This window comes from Bombus vancouverensis, chromosome 11, assembly GCF_051014615.1.
Source record: "Bombus vancouverensis nearcticus chromosome 11, iyBomVanc1_principal, whole genome shotgun sequence".
Lineage (NCBI taxonomy): Eukaryota > Metazoa > Arthropoda > Insecta > Hymenoptera > Apidae > Bombus > Bombus vancouverensis.
In genome coordinates this window covers 6,303,275-6,325,849 of record NC_134921.1, presented here as the reverse complement: position 1 = coordinate 6,325,849, position 22,575 = coordinate 6,303,275, and the positions used below count along the sequence as shown (strand labels likewise).

At 41.1% G+C, this 22,575-nt stretch overlaps 1 protein-coding gene and 1 long non-coding RNA gene across 2 annotated transcripts in view; one reads left to right on the top strand and one right to left on the bottom strand.

Annotated features, from left to right (window-relative positions):
* Positions 1–12,721, bottom strand: part of mdy (diacylglycerol O-acyltransferase) — an 87,767-nt gene extending 75,046 nt beyond the window's left edge. Inside the window, exons 1-2 of the mRNA XM_033350189.2 lie at positions 12,224–12,721; positions 1,157–1,285 (exon numbers count right to left, since the gene is read on the bottom strand). Of these exons, the coding sequence (XP_033206080.1) occupies positions 1,157–1,285; positions 12,224–12,342 (248 nt within the window). The 5' untranslated portion in view covers positions 12,343–12,721. The remainder of the gene's footprint in view (positions 1–1,156; positions 1,286–12,223) is intronic.
* Positions 11,968–21,277, top strand: LOC143303378 (uncharacterized). The gene is made up of 3 exons (XR_013059591.1): positions 11,968–12,212; positions 18,723–18,825; positions 18,902–21,277. It is a non-coding gene; the product is annotated as an uncharacterized LOC143303378 (long non-coding RNA).
* The last annotated feature ends 1,298 nt before the right edge of the window (positions 21,278–22,575 follow it).

The following is a 22,575-nucleotide window of genomic DNA, read 5'->3' as shown; positions in this document are numbered from 1 at the left end:
CTGTCCTTGCGGCAAATATCTACATTTCGCAAGATACATTCAGATATAGCGAGTTTAGCGAAAATCGATCCGATAATTCAATCGAGATTCAACCAGCTCGTAAATACATAGATTCTGTGAAATATAGAAATGCATTTATTGGCAATGTTATTGACATATTAGCGTGGCTAAATTATATTCGCCTTTTCACGTGTTAATTAATGCGCCCATACGTGTATCTCTGGTAATAATCTTTATAGCGGTGCAAAGATTTTATCGGGACCATCGATAATGATGTAGTTATCGAAATAGGTTAGACTGCCACGAAGACTTTGATTTTCGACAAGAATGACATCAATAGATCCAGCCAGAAATTCTACATTGTGTCCGAATGACAAGGGAAATCTCATTTTTCACTATTGACTTGATTGATCCCTTTTTTGTTTCTACCATACCGGACGAATTTCAGGTGAAAAAAAAGCTTGGGAAAATCCTCCCAACGTATCTCAAGCTTTACTTCGTCAGTTCGCTGATTAACTAAAATTTATCCGTCGTTCAAAGCTGCCATGCTGTTTAATTAAAATTTAATTTGATATTTTTTCTTTCGTAATTTATTTTTCGTCCTTGTCTCTTTCCCTGGTCTCCGTGACAGCTTGATGAAGTTGTCGTTCCCAGGGATATTTCCCCCTTTATGGTATTATTCGAGGCTCGAGCGAAACCTTTCGCATTTAGGGGCTTTCCTTCGTGTTTTTCACGCCCCATCCCTTGACCAGTGGCGTGATCGAGAGGTCTACGCTTCGATAATCCATTTCGCACGTACATTCGAAAAAATACCCCGGGGACATATCGAACGCTCAAGCTTCAGGTATCTTTGCAGCGGATAAAGACATCAGTGTCACGAAATGACACTGGTTTCTTTGATAAATTACGCTCGCGACTACGCGCCACGTAAATTGCTACAAATAATTGAACGTCGAGATTTTCGAGAATCTTCCGCATTCTTCTTGCTCTTTTTATCCATCGTAAATCCTATAAATTACTGTCTCTATGATATTACAGGGCAGTACTGCGTCCGTTGTAGTATGAAGTCTAAAATTCTCAACGAATCCGATCACGTGTCGTCCACGATACATTTGATAAGCTAGTGGTTTTATCAAGATTCTCGGTATACACTCACTTTATGAAATTTTCGAGGAGCAATCGGATTCCGCCGATGCCCAACAACAGGAAGCCCCAGTTGACGAATCCCGTGAAGTTGCCGAAGCCCGAGCTCCAGGAGAACAGACTGTCTCTGGGACGATGACATCTGTAAGGAAAAAGAACGGTCCAAGTTAAAAGAAATTCTCATTTCAAATCGATATCATACTGCTCTGGTCCGCGATATAAAGAAGGAGAGGCATCATAGATACATCACTAGAATAAGAATGGAACAATAAAGCCGCTTCCATACCCGTACAGTTATATGCATTTCCATTTCAATTTACGAAGAGGTACACGATTTATGCAACGTATTGAAAACATTTGCTCAAGCTTCTCCTATTTCCTTCTATCTTTCCTATCCACTCGGTTACTCCATCTTCCTTTTTTTCTCCCTTCATCCTTCCCTCTCGGCAAATATATACGATTCGTGATCCATACCACCTGAAACGAACGCTGGTAGAAACGAACAGGCCATGTCAGACAAGCGTATTAAGGACAGTTCTATTTCTGCATCTTCGAAGGAATATCGCTACCGTATCTACGCTGTATAATATAGGATAAATGCTCGGCACATTCGAGATTCCTTCTCACCTACGACATGGAACTTCTATGGCTATTAAGTGGACAATGTTAACAATACACCAGTTCTCCATCTCATGGAATTTCAATGGCATATACAACATCGCGATGAGTGGCAAATACAAAAGCCCGTCATCGCCTTAGGTATCTCTCACGCAGATAATACACAGGGTGAACCTGAGTAATCGGCTTCCACGGACTACTGATATCATCCCTTCGTGACTGCGAGCGCGACAAGGGCTGACAAGGACCATCATGTAAACTTTTCAAAAGCGTTTTGTCTCGAAGCATAAAGCGTTCAGGGAGACACTTGTTCTTCCTCCGGATAAGACGTGCTTGCCTGAGTGTGAGAATTTAGGGAGACGAAACAAAGCACGAAGAGTTCACGGCGTTGGTTAAAAGTGGAATACACAAGTCTACTCTAACCTATGCCTTAGATAGAAATCATTCGCGAATTTTTCTCTGCCATCAAAAAATAGACTGCTGCTCAGTATTTAAACTTCGATCTTCTTACTGTCCGTCTACCAAGTTCTAACTGGTTTTTACATTAGGACATGATTAAGGTTGAAACTACAACGGCTTCTAAGCCGCCATCGCAGGAAGCCACGAGTCTTAAGTATTTACAAGGGAAGATCCTACGAGCAACTCGATTGGAGAGTTCAATCCCCTTGACGTTAAGTCTACCAAATCTCAAAGGAACAATACGATACTGGATAAAACAAAATGAAAAAGTGGCACAGTGGTGTAGAAGTTGCACCGTGAACGTAATACCGCGATTAAGCCACGAAAGATTAAAGACAGCGAAAGGAAGTCTTTCCTGAAATACTGCGCCGTTTGTCCCTCGTAATTACCTGACAGAAGTCCCTTATTTCCAGCAACTATGTGCATTTAATGTGATCGTTTAACCTGGCCGCTGTCTCGAGTAAATCCTAACTATTACTCTGAATTTATGGCAGATCGTGGTAATTAATAGAGCCGCGATAAAGCCAACAGAGTCGGCCGGAGAGCCGCACAGGAAGAGCTATCTCACACTTCTGATACTGGCCACGGCCTGCATGGCAGGATGCAGACGTGTCACCGAGAACTTCCATATGCATGAGTGCTACTGTACTGGGTGTTCAAAGTGTCGCGACCAACTTGCCCTGAACAATAGGGCCAGAGCAATAAAAGCGTAAACGGTCTTTCGAGTACTTGCATATGGTTAAGGTGTACCACAGGGACCTGTACGCGTTCGCGTGAGTTGAGATCTTAAGTGGTCTAACAACTGTTACAACGTCTTTTCATTCTGACGAAATAATTCAGTGTAAACACGGCGTGATTACGATCGTGTTTAATATTTATGAAGGTTGCTCGTATCTTCGCGAGATATCTTTTAATAAACTTGGAAAGAAGTCATCTCATATCCGTTAGAGAAGAATAGTTTGCAACTCGCTGTTTCGAAAGAATCTCTTTGTTCGGAGAATTCCTTTAGAATTGAAATAATCGCAAATCTTTGTTTTATAAAATTCCACTGCCGACTGACGAGAGGAAGGGCAATGTTTCGGAGCACGGAGTCGTGATATCAGTTAGAAACAATGTATTTCCGCGAGGCTGAGGACGATCCACCCAATGACCCCTGACAAGAAGGCACAAGTTACCGTCTACTTTTCAAAGTTTTCGGGTACTCGGCATACTGCTTTTGGACCGGCATCTCTGTTTCTTACTGCTAAAAGGGAGGGGACTTCTTTCCTGTAGATGCGAAAAAACGGTCGCTCCCATGGTGAGAAAGTTCGCGACACGGCAGTTTTCAACACGACTCGTCGATGGCGCGTGTTATAAGCCCCTCGATTATTGATGTCGTAAAACGAGGCGGCAAACTTTTTGCCCGTAGGCATTCGATAACAAGAGACACCCCTCGTTCGCTGTAACGCAAAAACATGGTTTAATTTTCGTGAAAATAATCTTGGTAGACTCGTTTACGAGAAAACGTAACAACAATCGTTCTCTCCCTCGCCGTATATAACTCAAGTTCGCGGAATAATGTCATTAAAATTCATTCGTGTCCGATTTAGTTTCTTGTTGAAAAATTGCGGGCTATATGGATGTATCTTTCGATATCGAAATTATCGAAAAATACCTTATGTGGCAGTGAATATTTTAGTTTTCACTTTTTATCGACAAATCTGAAATATTTTATGCGGTACTAAAAATGACTGCGCTACTTAATGTAATAATTTAAAAGTTCACTGTATCACAAATATAATCCTACTTATTTTCACGTCACGAAACATGTAAATGGAAGCGTATAAAAATCGCGTTACTGTGCGCTCGACGTTATTGTGACCGCTAATTAAAAAATGTGGCCGATCGTTGTTTCCCACGTTAGACAAGTCGGCGCGGGAACAATCTTCCATCCACCAGACACGCTGCATGCGAGCGTGAAAACGTGAATGGAAAGGGAAGGGAATAATCGGCGCATACCAGTAGCACGAAACGGAATAAAGAACGGTAACGTATTTTTGCATGGTGCACCGAAACGAAATAGCGAACGATGTTTTGGTATAATTACCCAACCGTGCGATCGAACCGAGTAATATGGTTTAGTCTGGAAGAGTTTTTGTAAACTGGGCGATCTACGTGGACTGTCCAAAAATCCGGATCATTCCAACTACTCTCGATTTTCCATTTGTTCATTTCAGTTCGTTAATTTTCCATTTGTTCGCGGTAAACTCCCTCAAAAACACGTGAATATCAACATTTAAAAACGCGTAAAACTCTATTAACTCTCTGGCTTATTCGAAACTAACCGTATTTCGTCTCTAAACAGAGAAAGTCTAATACGAAAACCTCCTGACCTATGAACGGGCGTATCGTTAGTTAATTACACGCTCATTAAAATTATCGATACTGATAACGAAGCGCGACGTGCTCCGTGGTCCCGCAGTGCCAACCTGAGTAATTGTAGTTCTATTCACGTAATTAATATTCGGAACGGCGTATACCGGTAACATTTTATTGCTCGGTGAATTATGCGTACGTTTTGCACGCACCAAAATCCATATTTGACGCACGGCGAATCGTAAACTTAATACGAACGTCTGACGCAACTAAAGTGCCATTATATCGGGGGATACGCGTCGTCACGATCCAAGTCATGCTTATCCGGCCGCTCATAATTCGTTTCACGATAACGGACATGGTCCAACGGCCATTATCTAAACCGCACAAGTCCATGAAAAGTATATTACACGCTGTCAACATTCGTGGTGGTTTCTATTATACGGCCGGAATTGAAAGGCTGCCAGTAGATTGTCGGTCGGTTATAGGGCAATTTCGAAATTAATAATTCGATAAGAAGATCTTTCCAAATCTTTGGAAATGATACTCACTGTTTTAAAGCATCATTTTCGCTTAATCAACTAAACAAGATACAGGCTACAGATACGAACTTGGAAATAATTTTGAAATTCCAAACTTTTCATTTTCATTTTTATCGCAATTTACAAATTCTATGAACTTTATTGGGAAGCTTGAAGTTATCAGTTCGTTATAGGTATCGTCCTCAAATAGCTGTTCGGTATCCATAAAAAGAAAAGATGTTTCGATCGAGTCTATTCTTCAACTCTAGTTCAATAAGGTTTCTATATTTTTATCTCGCGAACTATGAATGAACCAGCATCGATACAGCTACTACGTCTCGCAAGAAACCGGTAGGTAACACTTGATGCGATCCCGAAATGCGAGAGACGAGGGGAAAGACGAGCACCCACAAAAGGGAGCACGGCACTCGCGTTTCTCTTTCATCCCCTTAGCTGTTCCTCGAATCTGAAGTCAGTCTCATCGGATACGGAAGCGGGGAAGCCGTTGTACATACAAGAGCGGACACGAAGATGAGAGGAGGATGGGTAAAAAAGGACGGAGACGAAAGGGCGTAGAATGGCAGAAAGGGGCAGCAGGTTCATAGGATTCCCGTATCTGCCTTGCGAATCTTCCTGACACCGGAACCCTCGTGAATATTTAAACGATAGACGGATATACATATATTACCCGTGTAATGAGGGAGGAAAACTTGCCGCTCAGCCAGCCGCCACCGGCGAATCGGGAGCAAACGAAAGAGAACGGGCAGTAGCAGGAACAGTAGAGGGTAGAAGAATACTCTAAATGATTCATGAAGGAAAATTAAATGGCGCCTTAAACAGATCTTCTTCCTAGCCCGATTTTCGTTCACCTCGTCTTCCTTCCGTTCGTCGTCCTGTTCTCCTTCCAAGTTGGAAGCACACCGGAATCGATTACCAGGAGCCACGGTATTCCGTCTTTCTCGCCCCCTGTCTATCTGTCGGTTCCGTCCGCATGTCTGTCTGCCTGTTTTATTGTCCCCCATCCTTTCACCGCGACATCCCTAACTTTCGCCGTTGCATTCCTTCCGTTCACGATCCCCGAGGTTCATCAGAGTTCCCCCCTCGCCTGTTGTAAGAAGACAGCCTCGTTGTTGGAAATATAAATCCTTGTTCGACAAGGGTAAAGTCGGAGTTAGGAACGTTTAGACTTTGAAGAGAATTCTCTCTCTTGGCTACTTGGATTGAATTTTTCTACACTCCACTATTTTTATTACGGTAATGTCAATAAATTTTCGCTGGGAATTTAGATACGGCTTTTAACTGGATGTATTTCAATACTACGATATTTTCTGCCTAACATTTGGACAGCAGCGAAATACCATTTTAATTTTAGTTAAAGCGATTCGTTTATTTTAGCCGTTTTCAATAATCGATTTTGGCAAGTAGATTCCGTGAATGAATGAATTCCAGGGACGAATGAATCGCGGCCGGTGATGTGGATCGTGCGGGGCAACACCGAATCCAACCTCAAAAACCGCAATCGTCTTCGTGCCTAATCCACCAACGCTCGTTCAGTCCCTTTCTGTCGACGTAATCGCTTTCCATTGTTCTTCCGGCTGATTTCACGCGCGAGATTCGACACCAACGCCGCAATCTTCCGCGAAGAAAAGAGCCGTACGATGAAAAGGGAGGAAACAAGAGGAAACTAGAAAGCGACGGCCGGATTGACAGCACAATACCGTTAATCCTCATTCGTTTCGAAGTCGTGTCAGCCGAAACGGTGGCGCATCGTCCAGTCCGTCCGATGACGAAGATTAAAAAGTTTTTGCCTGACTAGACGAATCTCCGAAAAGAAAAAAAAGAAGGAATCAAACGTCGAAACAACTGGTAGATAACAAATAATGCATTTTCTGTGAAGGAAATAAGACAGCGAGGAAAGCTTCGAAAATAACGAGACCCAAGTATCGCTAGGTACTTTTTCAACACCCGACGCTGCGAGCTACGAAAAGGAGGTGTTAGTTCGAACACGAAGGCTTGTGATAATGATACGAAGCCTGGGGATGGTGATGATGAATGTGCATGAGCGGCAAATTAAAATCCTCGAGGAAAATCTTGCGCATTCCCTTCGCGAGTCGTTCAATACTGTAACACCGAATGATTATTTCCATGTACATACACATGCATATATCGAGGAGAGAGAACGCAAAAGAATGTCCGCGAAATAATCACCAATCTGCTCCCCTTCTGCTTCCTCGTAGTTGTTATCGATTCGAATATCGAGCCCAGAGACTGGATAAGAGCAGTCCAGTAGTTGGAAATACTGCAGAAATATTAGCAAATAGTAGGTGAGAACGTATTGATAACACCCGAGAAGGGACCGCGATATATGCGAGAGAAAGATGGGGAGGAAAATACCTGGGATATCATTGTTATCCGCCTCTCATTCGACTATACATTAGCGAATGATTATTGCCCTTCAGCAATAGCATGTCATTTCAGGGCACAGACAGACATATTGGAAAATGTTCATACTGGACGTTAATGGCATTCTTCGCCGTCTAACTATATAACGTGTAATTACAATCCGTGTCACTGCGAGAATAACAAACTTTTTTGCTTTGAAATGGACGTTGTTGGGTGAATATTTTACGGATAGGCACTGGCTCTACCACCAGAGCGGAAGTCATCGGGGATTAAATTCAATTTACGGGTAAACACATGCGAGCAGGATGTTCGCATCGAAGGATCGTGCAAACGGAAACTTTAAAATCAATCTGGAATTGAAAGATCGTGCAAGCCAGACATAGCTTTCCGTGTGAATTCCTTCGACCAAAGGGTTTGATCATTCGATATTCACCGCGTCCAACGAACCCAAACGCGCTCGCGCCTAATTGCAAAGTTGGCGAAAACAAGAAGTATCTGGCAAACACGGAACGGGTAAATACAGTAGGGCTCGTTTGTTTAAGAGACGAAGGAGTGGTGTGCCATCTCTGATTCTCCGGCATAATGGACGATCTCGGGCAAGAAAGCGAGAAGCGGGGGAGGAGGTGGAGGAGGAGTGCGAAATGGGGAGAAGAAACAACTAAAGGTAGAAAGGTGCTCCTTCGCGGAGAGCAGAAGTAAGAGAGAAAAAAAGAAAGGAGACTTGTTTGCAGGTCATTATAGCTTGTCAAAGGGGCAAGAGAAGATTTCACTGTGTTTTCGGTAGCTGACCTCTCGCTAATAAAACAGAACTTGCCGGAAGGATGTGTTCTGGAATAAAGCGCCCCTGGCATCATCATCGCCAGTGTTCGTCTCGTCTCGCTAATTAACGTCCGCTTGCACGAGATGATAACTCCATCTAAAATGACTACGTTTATTTCTTTTGGTCTCCTACCACTCCTGTTTCTTTCTTTTTTTTTTTTAGCGGAGCTTTGTTCGCAACATTTTTCCCGCCAGTCCCATCGCGTCTCTAAAATCCAAACAGAAAGCCTCATGAATTTTCTTTTAGTCTTAACGCTCCTCCAGATTTAATCCTGTTTTTAACGCATTAATTTTTGATCGTGCGCTCGATTAGACCGTGGACTTGATTAAATTTTTTTCCACGGCGGATAGATATTAAAGCCACACGCGCGCGCGAAACTTCATAAATCTGAACAAATGGAATTTGCCCACTGCTCTGGCTTCTCCAGCCGCCGACCATCCTCCCTTTTTGTTTACGGAGAAATATTAACGCGAGTTACAGCTTTCCCTCGGTACTTTCACGAACGCTCGAGGATTCTTTGATTAGCGATTCTGATTGCAGGAACGCGGCAGGTCGCGGAATCTACGTTTTGAATTGGGTACGCCGTAAACCGATCATGAATTTATGATACTTCATTGCTCGCGGGAACGCGTACGAATTCACGAAAGTATTTCCGCGATATATCCCGGTTATCCTGCACTCCTCGTCTACCGCCGCCTCTTTTCCCTATCACAATATGCTTTTGCCTCGTCACTGAAATTAACATTTTAATTAAGAGCATGCTAGAGCAAACGCGCTGCCAACCATTCTATAGTAGATATTAACCTCGTCAGCTATTTTAGAAGACGTTACGAAAAAGCTTGGGAGGCAAAAGTTCAAATTAATATATACGTTACGATTCTCATTGAAACAAGACATGCCATATCTTGATTAGCTTTATTCAAAGATTAATTCCTTCAGCCTTGAATTATAAAGCTCGCGTTACGTAACTAACTCGCAGTTTAAACGACTCATTGTCGCTCGTATAAATAGCGTTCGATGGAGAAGCAAGAAAAAGGGAATAATTAATTACGGCAGGCTTATCGCGTAAAAAAAGTGGACAGGAGATTGTTAATTACTGTGAACAGAAGTGTGCGGTTTGTTCCAAGCGCACCTATGGGAATTATTCCGTAATTCGTACAAAGAGAATTCACAGCACTCTGTTGTTCCGATTCGCATTACCCAATGTGCACAGCGATACTGTGTGACCCAACAGGACGCGGTTTTTGAGCGTTTGATTTGTTAATTAATAGAAACCGTTTGCGACTGCATTTTACTACAAGCAACATAACATTCGGTATCGAACGAGCTGTATTGTCGTTTTAATTACGTGCCAATAATCTCTTTTTGATACTTATTAAAACAATGTAGAATTTTATTTGAAAACTTGTAACATATTTTGCTACGTTCATAAAATAAGATTATAAAATGTTTGCAGCCTTGAAATTATGATACTAGAGAATTGTGTAAATTAACATACTTTATTCTGTATGTACAATTTTATTTTGTAATTTGTAATTTACACAATATGTTAAGTATATTTGTATTTAAACGTAATTTATTGTATGAGTATTGATTTTTTAAGCGCATCTATTATCATAATTAATTCCAACGAATAGAACAGGAAATGTAGCAGTAAAATTTACGCGTGTATGTTAATACTGCGCTTTGCTATAAAATACCATCAAGTCCGCACACGAACAACTTTCTGTTTGTGTAACCGAAGCGAGCCACGATTAAGCCTGATATATTGCTATTTATATATCAGCAAAGTCTAATCTAATAGCGTGCAAATATATCTTAAGACAATTCAGTGCATAAACCAACAACGTTATCGGCTAAACATGATAGAATTCCGTGTACATACAATCTTCTGAGCGAAGAAAAGCAAGCATTATTTCAGGATTATTAACGACTTTAAGCCGCCATCAGAATATTCTGCGTTTTTCTTGCAATCTACGACATGTAGGATGATTTACAATCGCATATTGAAATCTCGAGAATTGCCTTAATTACTTTAAATTCGTTCTAAACAATCACGTGAGTATCGAATGAATTATCATAACTTAACAGATATCGAATAATATATTCTTATCGTTCAATACTACCGTATTAAGTCATAAAACGGAACTGAACGATCAGATGACTAAACGTCACTGCGATATTTTCTTCAATTCGTTAAAACTCGAGAGGCGAACGCCTGAAGTATTGACACGCAATTAAGATTCGTTCGGCATAAAACGGACAAGGCTTGATTTATTACAAAATGCAAGAAACGAGGAAAAAATATATAGTCGGATTAAAATTGGTCGATCAACACGTTCCGGAACCCGTTCATTACTTATTTCAGACGTCTAACGAGATCTTATTGATCGTAAAGTTAGGACAGTTAATTGTCATTCACTTTGCTTGAACTTTAAATGAAGCTTCAGCCGAGGTTCCCATTGTTTTCAAGCATGAAGCTCGAGTATCACTGTCGGTTATCGCGAACCTGGCATCGAGATAAGTTTCCCTGTTGCAAAGGAATGGGGACTGACGCATAAGCGTGGGGAGAGCGAAACTCAATAATTATGCCATAGCTAGAGAACGAATTATCTAGCTGTGTTTTCTTGACGTGCAGTTCCATTAGAAGAGGCGAACGGCTCGTTAAGAAAGTTTTCATTTCCACGACGTGCACTCAAGACTGCATTCGATTGTCTGTCCTCGTGTTCGTTCTACTGAATGAACTTTAAACAGCTTATTCCCACCTCCAACTTTGTTTCTGAAATCATCCATGTCACTGCAAATATTGACTATCGCGTTATTCACTTTCCTAAAACCAGTTCCTAATTTGTCGATGTTTAAACTTGTAACTTTGAAAACGAGATTTGTCTTCGATTTCTACACCAAGATATTCCATATTTCTATGAAGACATTCTTCGATAATAATAACGTCTGTAATACGATCCAGACGTTATGGCGTTGGTCGCTACTTCTACTTTCTATCGAATTAGGTGCATGAATACAATCAAACAATTAAACACCAATTACTTGTCAACGTAAGTGTATACTACGTCTAAGACGTTACGTGAACCTTAACCCTGTTCCAAATGATAAAACTGTATCTTATCATCTCTTCAATAGTAGTGAAATATAGACTTTATATCAATAAAAATTTGTACGATTTAAGCTACAAATCTAATGTTTAAATAGCGAAACCTAATTTTCAATTGATGTAACACTTGCCTTAAAAGGATATAATATTTTTATCAATTCCAAAAAGGTATGTAATGAATTTTTTTCATCTCATTAGCCCTAATTTGAATTCATTACTCCATATCGGAATATCTAAAAATCGCTCGATTCTGCCATAAGCATAAATAAAGCCTGATCAAATCGAATAGAAGAGAGGTGTTTTATCGTTAGCCTGAGTCATCTCAGATCACCTATAGAACAGATTAATTAACTAAGGACGTGGAAGGTGTTATGAAACGAACTATAGGAAATTTATGTGCACTACACTACCGACTGACCTCCGCATCGATTATGATGTGCGACAGAACGGCGTGGAGGAACGTATGTTAAAACGAGAAAAGGAATGCAGCGTTCGAAGGAGGGGATCGTGAATTCACAGTTGTGCTCGATCAGAAACGAAACGCGCATGCGTGTTGTTTCGTAAAGTTGTCTGTTACGTTGGAGCAACTCCAGAGAATCAGAAAATTTTGTGTAACCGTATTCTCGTCGACGTCGATCATCGTCTTCTCAGCGATACTCCCTTACCGACAGTTTCAAACGATCATCGGAAAAAACGACAAAGTGTTTACGTGAACCGTAACAGAAATCGACTTCTAGTTCGTTTACACTCGAGACTGTTTACAGTCGTATATAACAAAAATGTAAGACTCACGGTTTGTCAGGCTGTGATTTACGTGCCAACATTTCCGCTTTTTGGATCTCCTCGGCCCGTGTCACGCTTTTCGTCCTCCTTAACCTCACCTTCGTGTCGTTTTCATGCTCTATCGTCATGTTGGCACTCTGCGACGAGGGACAACTTCCACGCGCGCTCTACGCTATGCAGGGGTTCACACACAATCGTACACAAACTCACACGTGCGCAATTAGCTCGGTGAGCCGACTCACGCTTCACGTTTACACTAAGAGAAAAGAAAGCAAAACCGGACAAAAACTGATCGAAATAAAACGTTTACTTTCATTGATGACGCGATAGACCTGATAAGGATTTACAGATCGAACTATAAGATCCTATAGCTCCACCTGGTTTGTTTCACCTGCAAAGTGTCGATATAGCTAGACCGGTATACTTAATCTCTGGCGTTTTTATATAGTCAGACCACACACGCGATCGTGTTTACGAATAGACAGTCACGGTGATACTACCAGCTTTCATTGGCCTTCTCGGTCCGTTGTGTATTTATCTTTGTCTTCTATAGATAACTAGTAGTAACTACGCTTTTTCATAGGACCATTTCTCGATCACGTTCTCTAACTTGAATGTATTTTTTAATATAGAGGGCATGAGTGTTTTGCTTTTTTGGCGGGTTATGCAAGCTCCTTTCAATTTGCTTTTTCTTGGTGGGTTAAGTAAGTTTTTCACAATTTGTATTACCTGTATTACGGAAAAATAAAAGACGAATATTTTGAGTAAAGAAAAAAATAAATAATATGCAGACATGTTTTTCGACTTTGGCTAATTATTATCGTGTAGCTTGGTAGAGGGAAGGTATTAAATAAACAATACGATTAACTAAGATAAATTTGAAGTGACTAACAGGAAAAATAAATATACCATGAAATGACGCAGTATAAATTCTTCTTACATGACTAACCAGTTATAGTGTGATATTTCGTAGTGTCTGTAATGTCTCCTACATAAAAGACTGGATAACTGAGGATCGTTCTAGTATTTAGAGCGGGTGCAACTCGAAAATTATATTCGCAAATCACTCTGCCACGATCTCTCGTTCTTAAAAAATTAATGCCTGTTTTTAAAAACGGACTACACCATAAATGGACCGTGCTGAACGTATTTATATTCTAGCTGGCTTGCAACAATTAGATGGTCCGGATCAACCTTCTCAAAAGCTAGACAGTTTATACAAAATGCTTTGTCAGTTTTTGCTTTATCAGATTGCCGTAGCTGCTTTGTCACAAACAATTACCTCGTTGTCAGTTGTAGCACGATTCATTAAACATACTGTGTAATTGTGTCCTGACTGCGCTATGTAATTTAACTTCTTCAAGGTTGTAACTTTAAACGCAAACGCGCTCAAGCAGCTTCACAAATGTTCCCCTTTCTCCAGTTCTCGCCAATGAAAGAAGCTGCTCTTACCGGCTCATGACATTTAAGACGCGAACTTGACGCGAATAATTAGGTAATTACTTATAATCTTTAGAGAAAATCTCGAGGGCTTAAACGTCAGATGAACGCGCGCACGCTCTGGACGCGTCCATTTTTGCAGTCGTTTGGATAACAGCGAATATAGTCCGCAATTAAAATGGATAATTACCGTGTATCGTAATCCGGCTTTACGGGTTGAAACTTCGTATTTTACAGTGGTAGTTACAATTTGATGGCATTTTTGTTCCTCTGTTTCTCGTAATAAAACATAATTCCATCACCTGTGTTTTCACAATCGAATAAGGAAACCAATGATGTATCGTTCGTTGCTTCCTTTGAATATTCTGAAATTGAGTATGTTAAATGAGAAAAGATATATATACAATATGTACAAAGCGAATAATTGAGGGAGAGGGATTTTACATTAAATATGCTCAGTCAGAAACGCGATGGCTTAATTACAATTCGATTTAGATTCGTTAATACATATACATATTTTCAAATTATCAAAGAAAATTTTAATTGTTGATAAAATAACATTTACTTTTGCTCTTACTCGCTCACTGCTGTCTCTCCACGAATATCATTTCCACGAATATAATATCACCATGGAAAATCGTTAAAAATGATTTAATGAAATTCATTCGTGTTCACGCGGTAATTATCTTGACAAAATATCCATTAAGACTTAAGATATCGCAAGCTTTGCTTTTTGAGTTTGCCGATTGGGAGAAGCCCCCTCTCGCTTCGTCTGCATCTCCGTGCCGTGGAAACCCGGGAACTCCAATGAACGGTCGAAAGTTTCGGAGTAAATAAACTGGTGGCCAAACACGTGAGACAATTTCGCGTGTCAATTACGCGACTCTTCGAATCCTTGACTTAACTGAAGGATCGTCGAACTCTGAAAAGACGAGGATAGACACCAGTTGGAAGAAAAGCTAATTAAAGTGGCGTATTCGAGGGCGGAAACCCGCAGATCCACGACAAACGCACAGGAAATCCGTCCCTTTAAACATCCCTAATGCCACGATGCATCCACTTCTGAGGATTCACAATTAAGCGCGTCTCTTGACGAGCATCGTCGTGAAACGCTATCAAGCTCGTTACTAATTATCTTCAGCCACGATGTATCAGAGCTCGCGAAGCGGAATGTTGCCAAATGTAACCACCTCACGTCGCCAACTGTAACAACACTTTCACGTTACATAATACATTCGTTTCAAACAAATTCAATAGTCTGACGTAAGGTAGTTAGAGGCAGTCGATTCATTTTTCAAGCTTAATTATGAGCAGTTCAATTTTAGATTTGTAGCTCAGGGAATGATAAGTATAGGAGTTGCTAAAAAGATAAGGAGGATAACATTTTTAAAGAATGAATCACGAACTTTCTCTTTTATTTTGTTTATTTTTATACATTCTTAACCATAATAGAAACAGTAAATTAATAAACATCTATACACAATATGAATAAATTACGAGCATAGTGACGACGGACAAGTAATCGTTAAATACTTCCTTTTATTCTTACAATCAAGGCATAATGTGGGAGATGCACCGAATTCACAGGAATTACTTATGAATGACTAGAGATTGGGACCGAAGCGGATATTTATACTGGAATATCAGGAACGAATGAGAAGCAATTCAGAGAATACACGTGGAGATTTGACATGCATAGTGTTACGTGCGCTTTTGGCAGCACGTGGTAAGAATGTGTGCTGTGCAAGTGGAATTTTTAGAAATGCGATATGATCCAGAAGCGAGGGAGAGTTCCGCATAAATGATTACAGAGTAAAGGAAATTGAGAACTATCGTTATTAATTCACCAATAAATACAATTACCGTTATTTCATTTTATATTTTCTAATAAAAGTCTGCCAGTAATTCAACGTTCCTCCAGTAACTGGCGCATTCCGCAAAGTTAGAGCTCAATTAAATTCGGCTGCACTCTATCAAAACACATTCTCCTTGGTTTCGTTTATCACGCGAATGAAATACAACCTAGCCAATGAATACAATGAGCCGATCGTGTGTTTGCTGTACCTAACCGCAGCGAATTTAACCTGCATTTTAGGCTGAAAGGGAACAGCTTAGCCGCGAAAGCTAGCGCGAATATATTGGCACGTACGAACAGTAAGCAAAGTCTATATTCATTCTCCGTTTCGCCTCGTTTTCCACCCGTACGCCGGCATGTACATTTCGAATAGCCGTTTCCATGTAGGGAGAGCGAGATACAGGCTGGAAGGAGGAAAGCCGTACCAGTCGTTTACGAACTCCCTTTATGGCCAACCACGGATATTACTGAGCACGGTGGCAAGCACGTTACTCTACATACGTAGTTACACGTCGACAGGATCTCCACAGACATCTGCCGACCCAACGGTAGAGCGGGTTTCCAGGATTCGGCGGCAGCGCTTATACTCGACAGGGCCCTTTTACTGGCCACTTTGCACCGACCGCGGTATCTAATATCCTCGGGACAGTGTCCTCGATTTTAAAAAACCCTGTCACGCAACGACCGTAATAAAAGGGACACAGGAGTGGGAAATGGGGAAATTCTGAAAATTGTGCGGAGGGCAAAAAGCGGAGAAAAAGCGTCGTTACCGGGATGTTGGTGAACGTGCAGCCTCTGTGAAACCATGGACAAGTCGATTAAACGATACCTAGCGCGGTCGAGTCCCCACGGGAGATCTTCTCTGGCGACGCGTTTTAAAATTGCACCACGCGCTTCTCTCGTCTCGCTGAACCGCCAGAAAAAATAAGCTACGGTTTATCTTTCGCAAGAATAGCACGTTTCGCGCAGGTTCCTCGACAGAAAAAAGGGAAAAAGGAATTTACCAGTACGGAAGTGTGATTTTTATCGAATGATCGTTCGATGCTGGAAAACGTCATTGAAGCTGCTCCGAAGGGTGTAATTCTCGGCGCCAACCCACGACGGCTACAAAGAAACTAGCCTTGTAACGTTTCATGTGACGTGATCCCGTTATCTGGCTACTAAGCGGTTCGTTAAACGTCTTTCACGAGCGTCTCGAGTAGATCGTCTTCGAGAACGACCGTACCTATCGTCGCGGTCGTTTACAACCGATTACGTGCCCAATGATCTCGCGTGATTAAACGTCACACGCGAAACTCTTGTAAAGAGGAATAAAAGCAGCGAATAGCAAGTTGAACAGCATTGATACGATCTGCCCGTGTTCATACATAGTTCGATCGTAATAATCGAACGATAGCGGTCAAAGTCCCGATCACGCGGAAAAATGTTGCGACTAAAATATCCTCTACGTCGTAGCATCATAGCATCGATCAAACAAACGTTTCATTTATAGCGGAAAGTCGTGTAAATTTCCAGTCTATGATCGTTTAAATTTCGAATGGTAAAACAAGAAAAGTTACAAAATCGTATTAACGATTATCATCCTCGCGTGTACAGGAAATTGCAGAAGTTGCACGTACAGTCTCGCAAACATCTGTCAACGTCGAAACGTGTCTGGATTCCATCGAGCATCAAGTGGCATTCCTTCTTTCCTTTCTATTCATACGTCAGTCGCTCCAAAGAAAAGGAGGATCGGCGGAACTTCAACGGACCAAGAGCCCGTGTACGAAAACTTTCGCAATATTGGTCGAAACATTCCCATCCTTGTATTATTGCCTTCTTGTTCTGTAAACCAGCACCGAAATAGATTCGGTGACCGACTGTATGCGAGATTCGCGCTTTGTATTCAGAAACCGTGTCGTGCAACATGGCATCCGGCCGCGCTCCTTACCACGTTGTCGAAATACTCTCGATACCTAAACTTGCCCCTTGATGTATCGTTATTGACCTCGTGGAATTGCAAATGATCGTACCTATTCGTCGTTCGCCTACTCTTTCGCGAATTTCGCGTCCAAACTAAATGAAAGAAAAAAAGAAACGAGAGAGAAAAGAGAAAAACGATACCGGTGGAGCGTTTTGCGGTGGAGTTCACCGGCGGGTTGAAATTTATTTTTCTGGGATCGAATTCCCTCGAATGGAGCGAGACAGCGTTAGCGGACAGTTGTTTCTTCGCGAAATTAATTCGAGCCCATGGGATCGTGGTAAAGGGCCGAACAAGCCCGCAGGACGACTATATTTCAAAGCGCTGAAAAGCTGCCGATACAATGGCACAGACGACGTCCAGCCACACCAGTACTTGTCTCTCCTTTGGGCTACTAAATAAATTAGACTCAGTCACGCCCAATTGGAGTTTCGTGTACGATTTTTCATGGAAGCCGTGCTACCGCTTAGCGCGATTCATACACGCTACACACTCACATCGGATCCAATCGATGTATGTTTACATGGAGCTACACGTTTCAGTTTTCACGATTTTACACAACTACCGTTTACATAATTGTGTATATGTACGATCTTGGGATTGTATCAAATAAATGGATGTCTAGTTGGTATCTTCGTATTTCTGAGTATTCGTAATACGTATATGTACATATGTATACAGATACGTATACGCGCGTATTTACCACGCGAGCGAACGATATCCGAGGAACGAAAGGAAATGGTCCTACTATCCGCGAGGGATTTGAGAAATACGCGAACGCATACAGAGCGAACTGTTACCGCAAATCCACCGATTGAGCTTTCGCTGAAAGTCTGCTTATGGGGAAGAAGCACAGACAGCCCTCCGTTGACTGAACTATAACGGGAGAAATCTCCTTCGGACTGTTTCACCTCGGGGGCGAATGTAAATTTCGCGTAAACCCTACGGTAACAGGTTCATTTGTACGAGAAACGCCGGACGAGAATAAGCGAATAACCGCGCGAATGAAAATCTTTGCTGCATCTCCGGTGAGAATTTATTACATTGAATGCGCCGCTTCTTTATGCGAATGAAAATGAAAATTAGACTGCATGCCGGTTTAATCAAGCTGTGACTAATTCAGGAATCATTGGTATCTCTCGCTTTCATGTTGTTTCTTAATACAAACTCTACGAATCCAATTCTTAACTTGCATTTTTATACATATGCCTCTCGTACGTGTATTCGAAATAAAGATTTATCGTTTTCTCTAGATAGCCACCAAGTCCATGTAATCTACGAACAGAATCCGAGTAACAACCTAATTTAAGTCGTTTAAGACCAGGTCGTTCGGTATGTCGTTGGAAAGAAAGATAGGTAAGAATGTGGAATCCAATCAATCATTATCGTTAATCCATCGTCTACGTTCGAGAAGGAGATCGGTTGTTTGCAGGCCTGGCGTGGCTTAAGGATTGCACTAAGGGCTGAGGATGTGCGGTCTGAGTCTTAGAGCAATGGAGGGTGCGGCTGCCTGTAGCATGATCCTCCCTAAGCCGAGGCTAAGAGGCTATTAGTTAGCTCTGCGAGCAGCGACGTAACCCCAAAGACTAACACGGTACTTACACCTTCCTGCTTCGTAGAGATCGCAAGATATTCAACCAACTAGTTCCCATAGTATGTTTGCACATGGAAGGTGAAACTGGCGATATTCGGAGAATAGCGTCGCCGCGCAAGATCAACGATAAGAAATTAATATTATAACAAACTTCACGAGCATCGGTTCCAGTGTTCGCCGCCAAGCAATTAGAGATACGATCAACTGCTCCCGGATTACATGTAAATGAAGTCTCAACGGAAGTACTTGGTCGGATTAGATAAATTAATTCCAAGAGAAAGCAAAAAAAAAAAAAAAAGAAAGAAAATCGGGATAGTGATTCGGCGTAATTTTCTTCGCAATTTTCTTTTTCCGTATCAGGTTCTAAGAAGTCAACGGATTTTGAAGAAGAAGAGAGTAATCGGATAAAAATTACAGGAATTATTCACACGATTTAGCAAAGAATTTCCCATTTTATTCGTGTTAGGTATAAATTACGTGAAAACGGAATGTATTTTGATAGGATGAACATTATTATTAGTGGACAAATTATCGAGGAGCTACGCATTATGCACAAACCCCGTAGAAGTCTATCGTAAGCATCTAATCTTGCCCTTTGACCCTCCTCCCCATAGCGTTTAGCCCATACACCCCTTCGTACATCAGGAAATCTCCGCAAAGCCGATTAGTAGTCAGAGCACGTCCGTTATTAGCCATTCGGCCGGATGTGGTCTAAAACTACTAAAATCTGAATCGATCTCAACGATCTAGAACGACCCTCCTTACTAATTTATAGAGCGTCACAAGTTATGTAACAGACTGAAACTTTTTTCTCGGGCAGCTTACCAAATTTTAATGGAATTTTACAAACTAATTAAAGATTCAATTATAAAATAATTAGGAAATTACACGTGTCGTTAAAAAAGTGTCTAGTATCATTTCATCATTAAAAAATTGTTATCGCATTATCTTCCTTTAAAACCTGAAATGGCATAATGTCACAAAGGTGAGACAAGAAAAAGAAAAGTAGAGAAAACGATGAAAATACGAACGAGGCTAGAATCTAGATTGGGTAAACAAATTTCGCATTATACACATATTCTAGACAATCATAGTAGGTTCGGATTTTGTAAAAAATAAAGTACAAATGGCGCAAAATAAATGCCGAAATGGCTAGCTCGCGTGCGACTGCAAATGGATCTGAATTAATTAAATTAATGTTCAACTGTAGCCGGTAGCAATGCCGGGTCATTGGAACCACGATCAAACCCATACACCGTACGAAATGGTATGGTACTCTGGGGATGCGTAGCTACCTCTTTGTTATCCAATTTTATTCTTTTAATCTTTTTCACGGTTCAATTATTTTGTCTCTACCAAAAAATACAGAAGAAAATCTCTCCAATTTTAAATATTTTATGCGTCGCTTTATCGATATTTGGGACAATGTAAAACCATAAAAACTATTCAATGAACTTCCTTGCCATTGGATGAGTTTGGTTCGTAACGAGGAACAAAAACGAGCGTGAACGAAATCAATAGTTGTTGCTGATTTTCAGCACGTACGACAACAAATTTTCGAGCTTCCCCCCCCCCTTTCGCTGCCGATGTTGCGAATATTTGCAAAAGCACGTTTAGCAAGAATACCAGCGTTGCACCGAGAAACGATGATAAGGGGTGAAAACCGGAGGACGTTAAGTTTAGAAACAAGCACGATCGTAAAAGTTGCAAACTTGAAGCTGCGCTGGTCGACGAAGCGAAAAGCGGACGAGACTGGTACTAAATATGAATCATAAAAGAAGCATAAAGATAATTGTATGCTAATAGGCAGAGCGTATGCGCCACGTCGCCCAGAACAGCTCAACATCTCCCGTTATTACCTACGTAGCTGCGTTATACCACCTACACACACGAATCTTCACTGTTTCTCGCCGTACAATTTCTGTGATACGACGTTGACACGAGCTAATTTCATGTGATCAAGTTTTGCGAAAGGAGCCATGCGGAAAAAAGAACATATAACGTGTTATACCTTGTCCCCATTTCATTTAAGAACCATTCTTTCATCTCTTTATTTTATATTTGCTTTCATCTTTTTCTATAATACTTTTGATGTTGATGATCAAATTCCTATATGATACACTATTTTTTCTTACTACTTTCAAATGTATTAAACTTCGTTTTAAGCTAATTGAACGATCATTAATAGAATAATAGAGAAGGTACTAAAAATAAATCGAGCAAACTGATTTTAATTCAAATTAATTCAATTGTTCATTCAAATTATTCGAACGATCAATTTCGCTGAAAAGGTCATTCTCGAAATTGTAGAAAATTTCGATGGAATCGTGCAAACTTCCAAACGAGTTTTCGAATTAATACATCGAAAAAGAGAATCAAGAATTGAATTTATTATTCCGAACAAAATTCTCAACTACCAACGAATAATTTGCTGTCGTCTCTTAAAGTCAAGAGAACAATGAAAAAGTTGAGAATAGAAAGGAATGGATAAACGAGGCAGTGACCGGGAATGTGTGGAGTGTGGTTTTTCACGAGCTCGTGAATTGAGAACCGGAAAATCAAGAAGGATCTTCTTGACCGTGTCGCCGACTTTTACAGTCGATCGTCCCGAGAGCTTTTACGAGCCTTGACGAGAAAGTAACGTCACGATGTGTAAACCATGAGCCTTTTCGACAGCCGCTCGAGCCTTTGAAGCTCTCCTTTTCTTTCGGCGCTGAACCTAAAGGAATGGAAAATGGAGCAGCCAAGGACAGCCTTGACAATATTCCTTTCAAAGCTCGAGAGTAGCTTTTAAACAAGCTAACTCGAATATTTTCAAGCGGTTGAATATCAGCCTCCAAGATTTATTTGATAATACTGTTGTAATAAAATGAAAAAAATACTGAACGAATAAGTGATATTATTCGTTAGTCAGAATTTAACTATGCAAGTTTTAGAATGAATTTGATAGAAATACTAAGCACTTATATAGAGTACAAGAACAATAACAGTTAGATAACAAGCGACCCTTTGTCTCGCCGCAAACGATCCAGAATAAGGAAGGTACCTAATCGAATTTTGCAAAACTTGTTATGAACTGATTTGCCACGGTGCTTCCTTTGAAGGTGCACTCGCTTGCAAAATACCGAAGTGAGAACCGTACAGACAATTAAAGATGAACAATGCAACGCGGTACAGTCATTGATGCGCTCGAAGCTATGCCCGGGCTGAAGGTTCGGTCACCTGTACTTCCTCTCCGATTCACTGGCCGGAGAACCCTTCAAATTCCCGGGCTTAAGTTTCCGGCTGCAATTTTGTGTTCCGGCCGGAGTGGCACGAAGACAGGCACGACCGACTATAATAAAAGTAAGGTAAAGGGAAAACTGCCACTTTGTCCTCAAAGCGTGGTGCGCGACGTCACGTGCAACCAATAGCCACAGGCAAGCTTTATAGGAACAAACGAGGCCACTTTAATTTACGAAACTTGCTCGACATGCACGTCCAGGGGACATTGATTTACTAACGTACCAGAG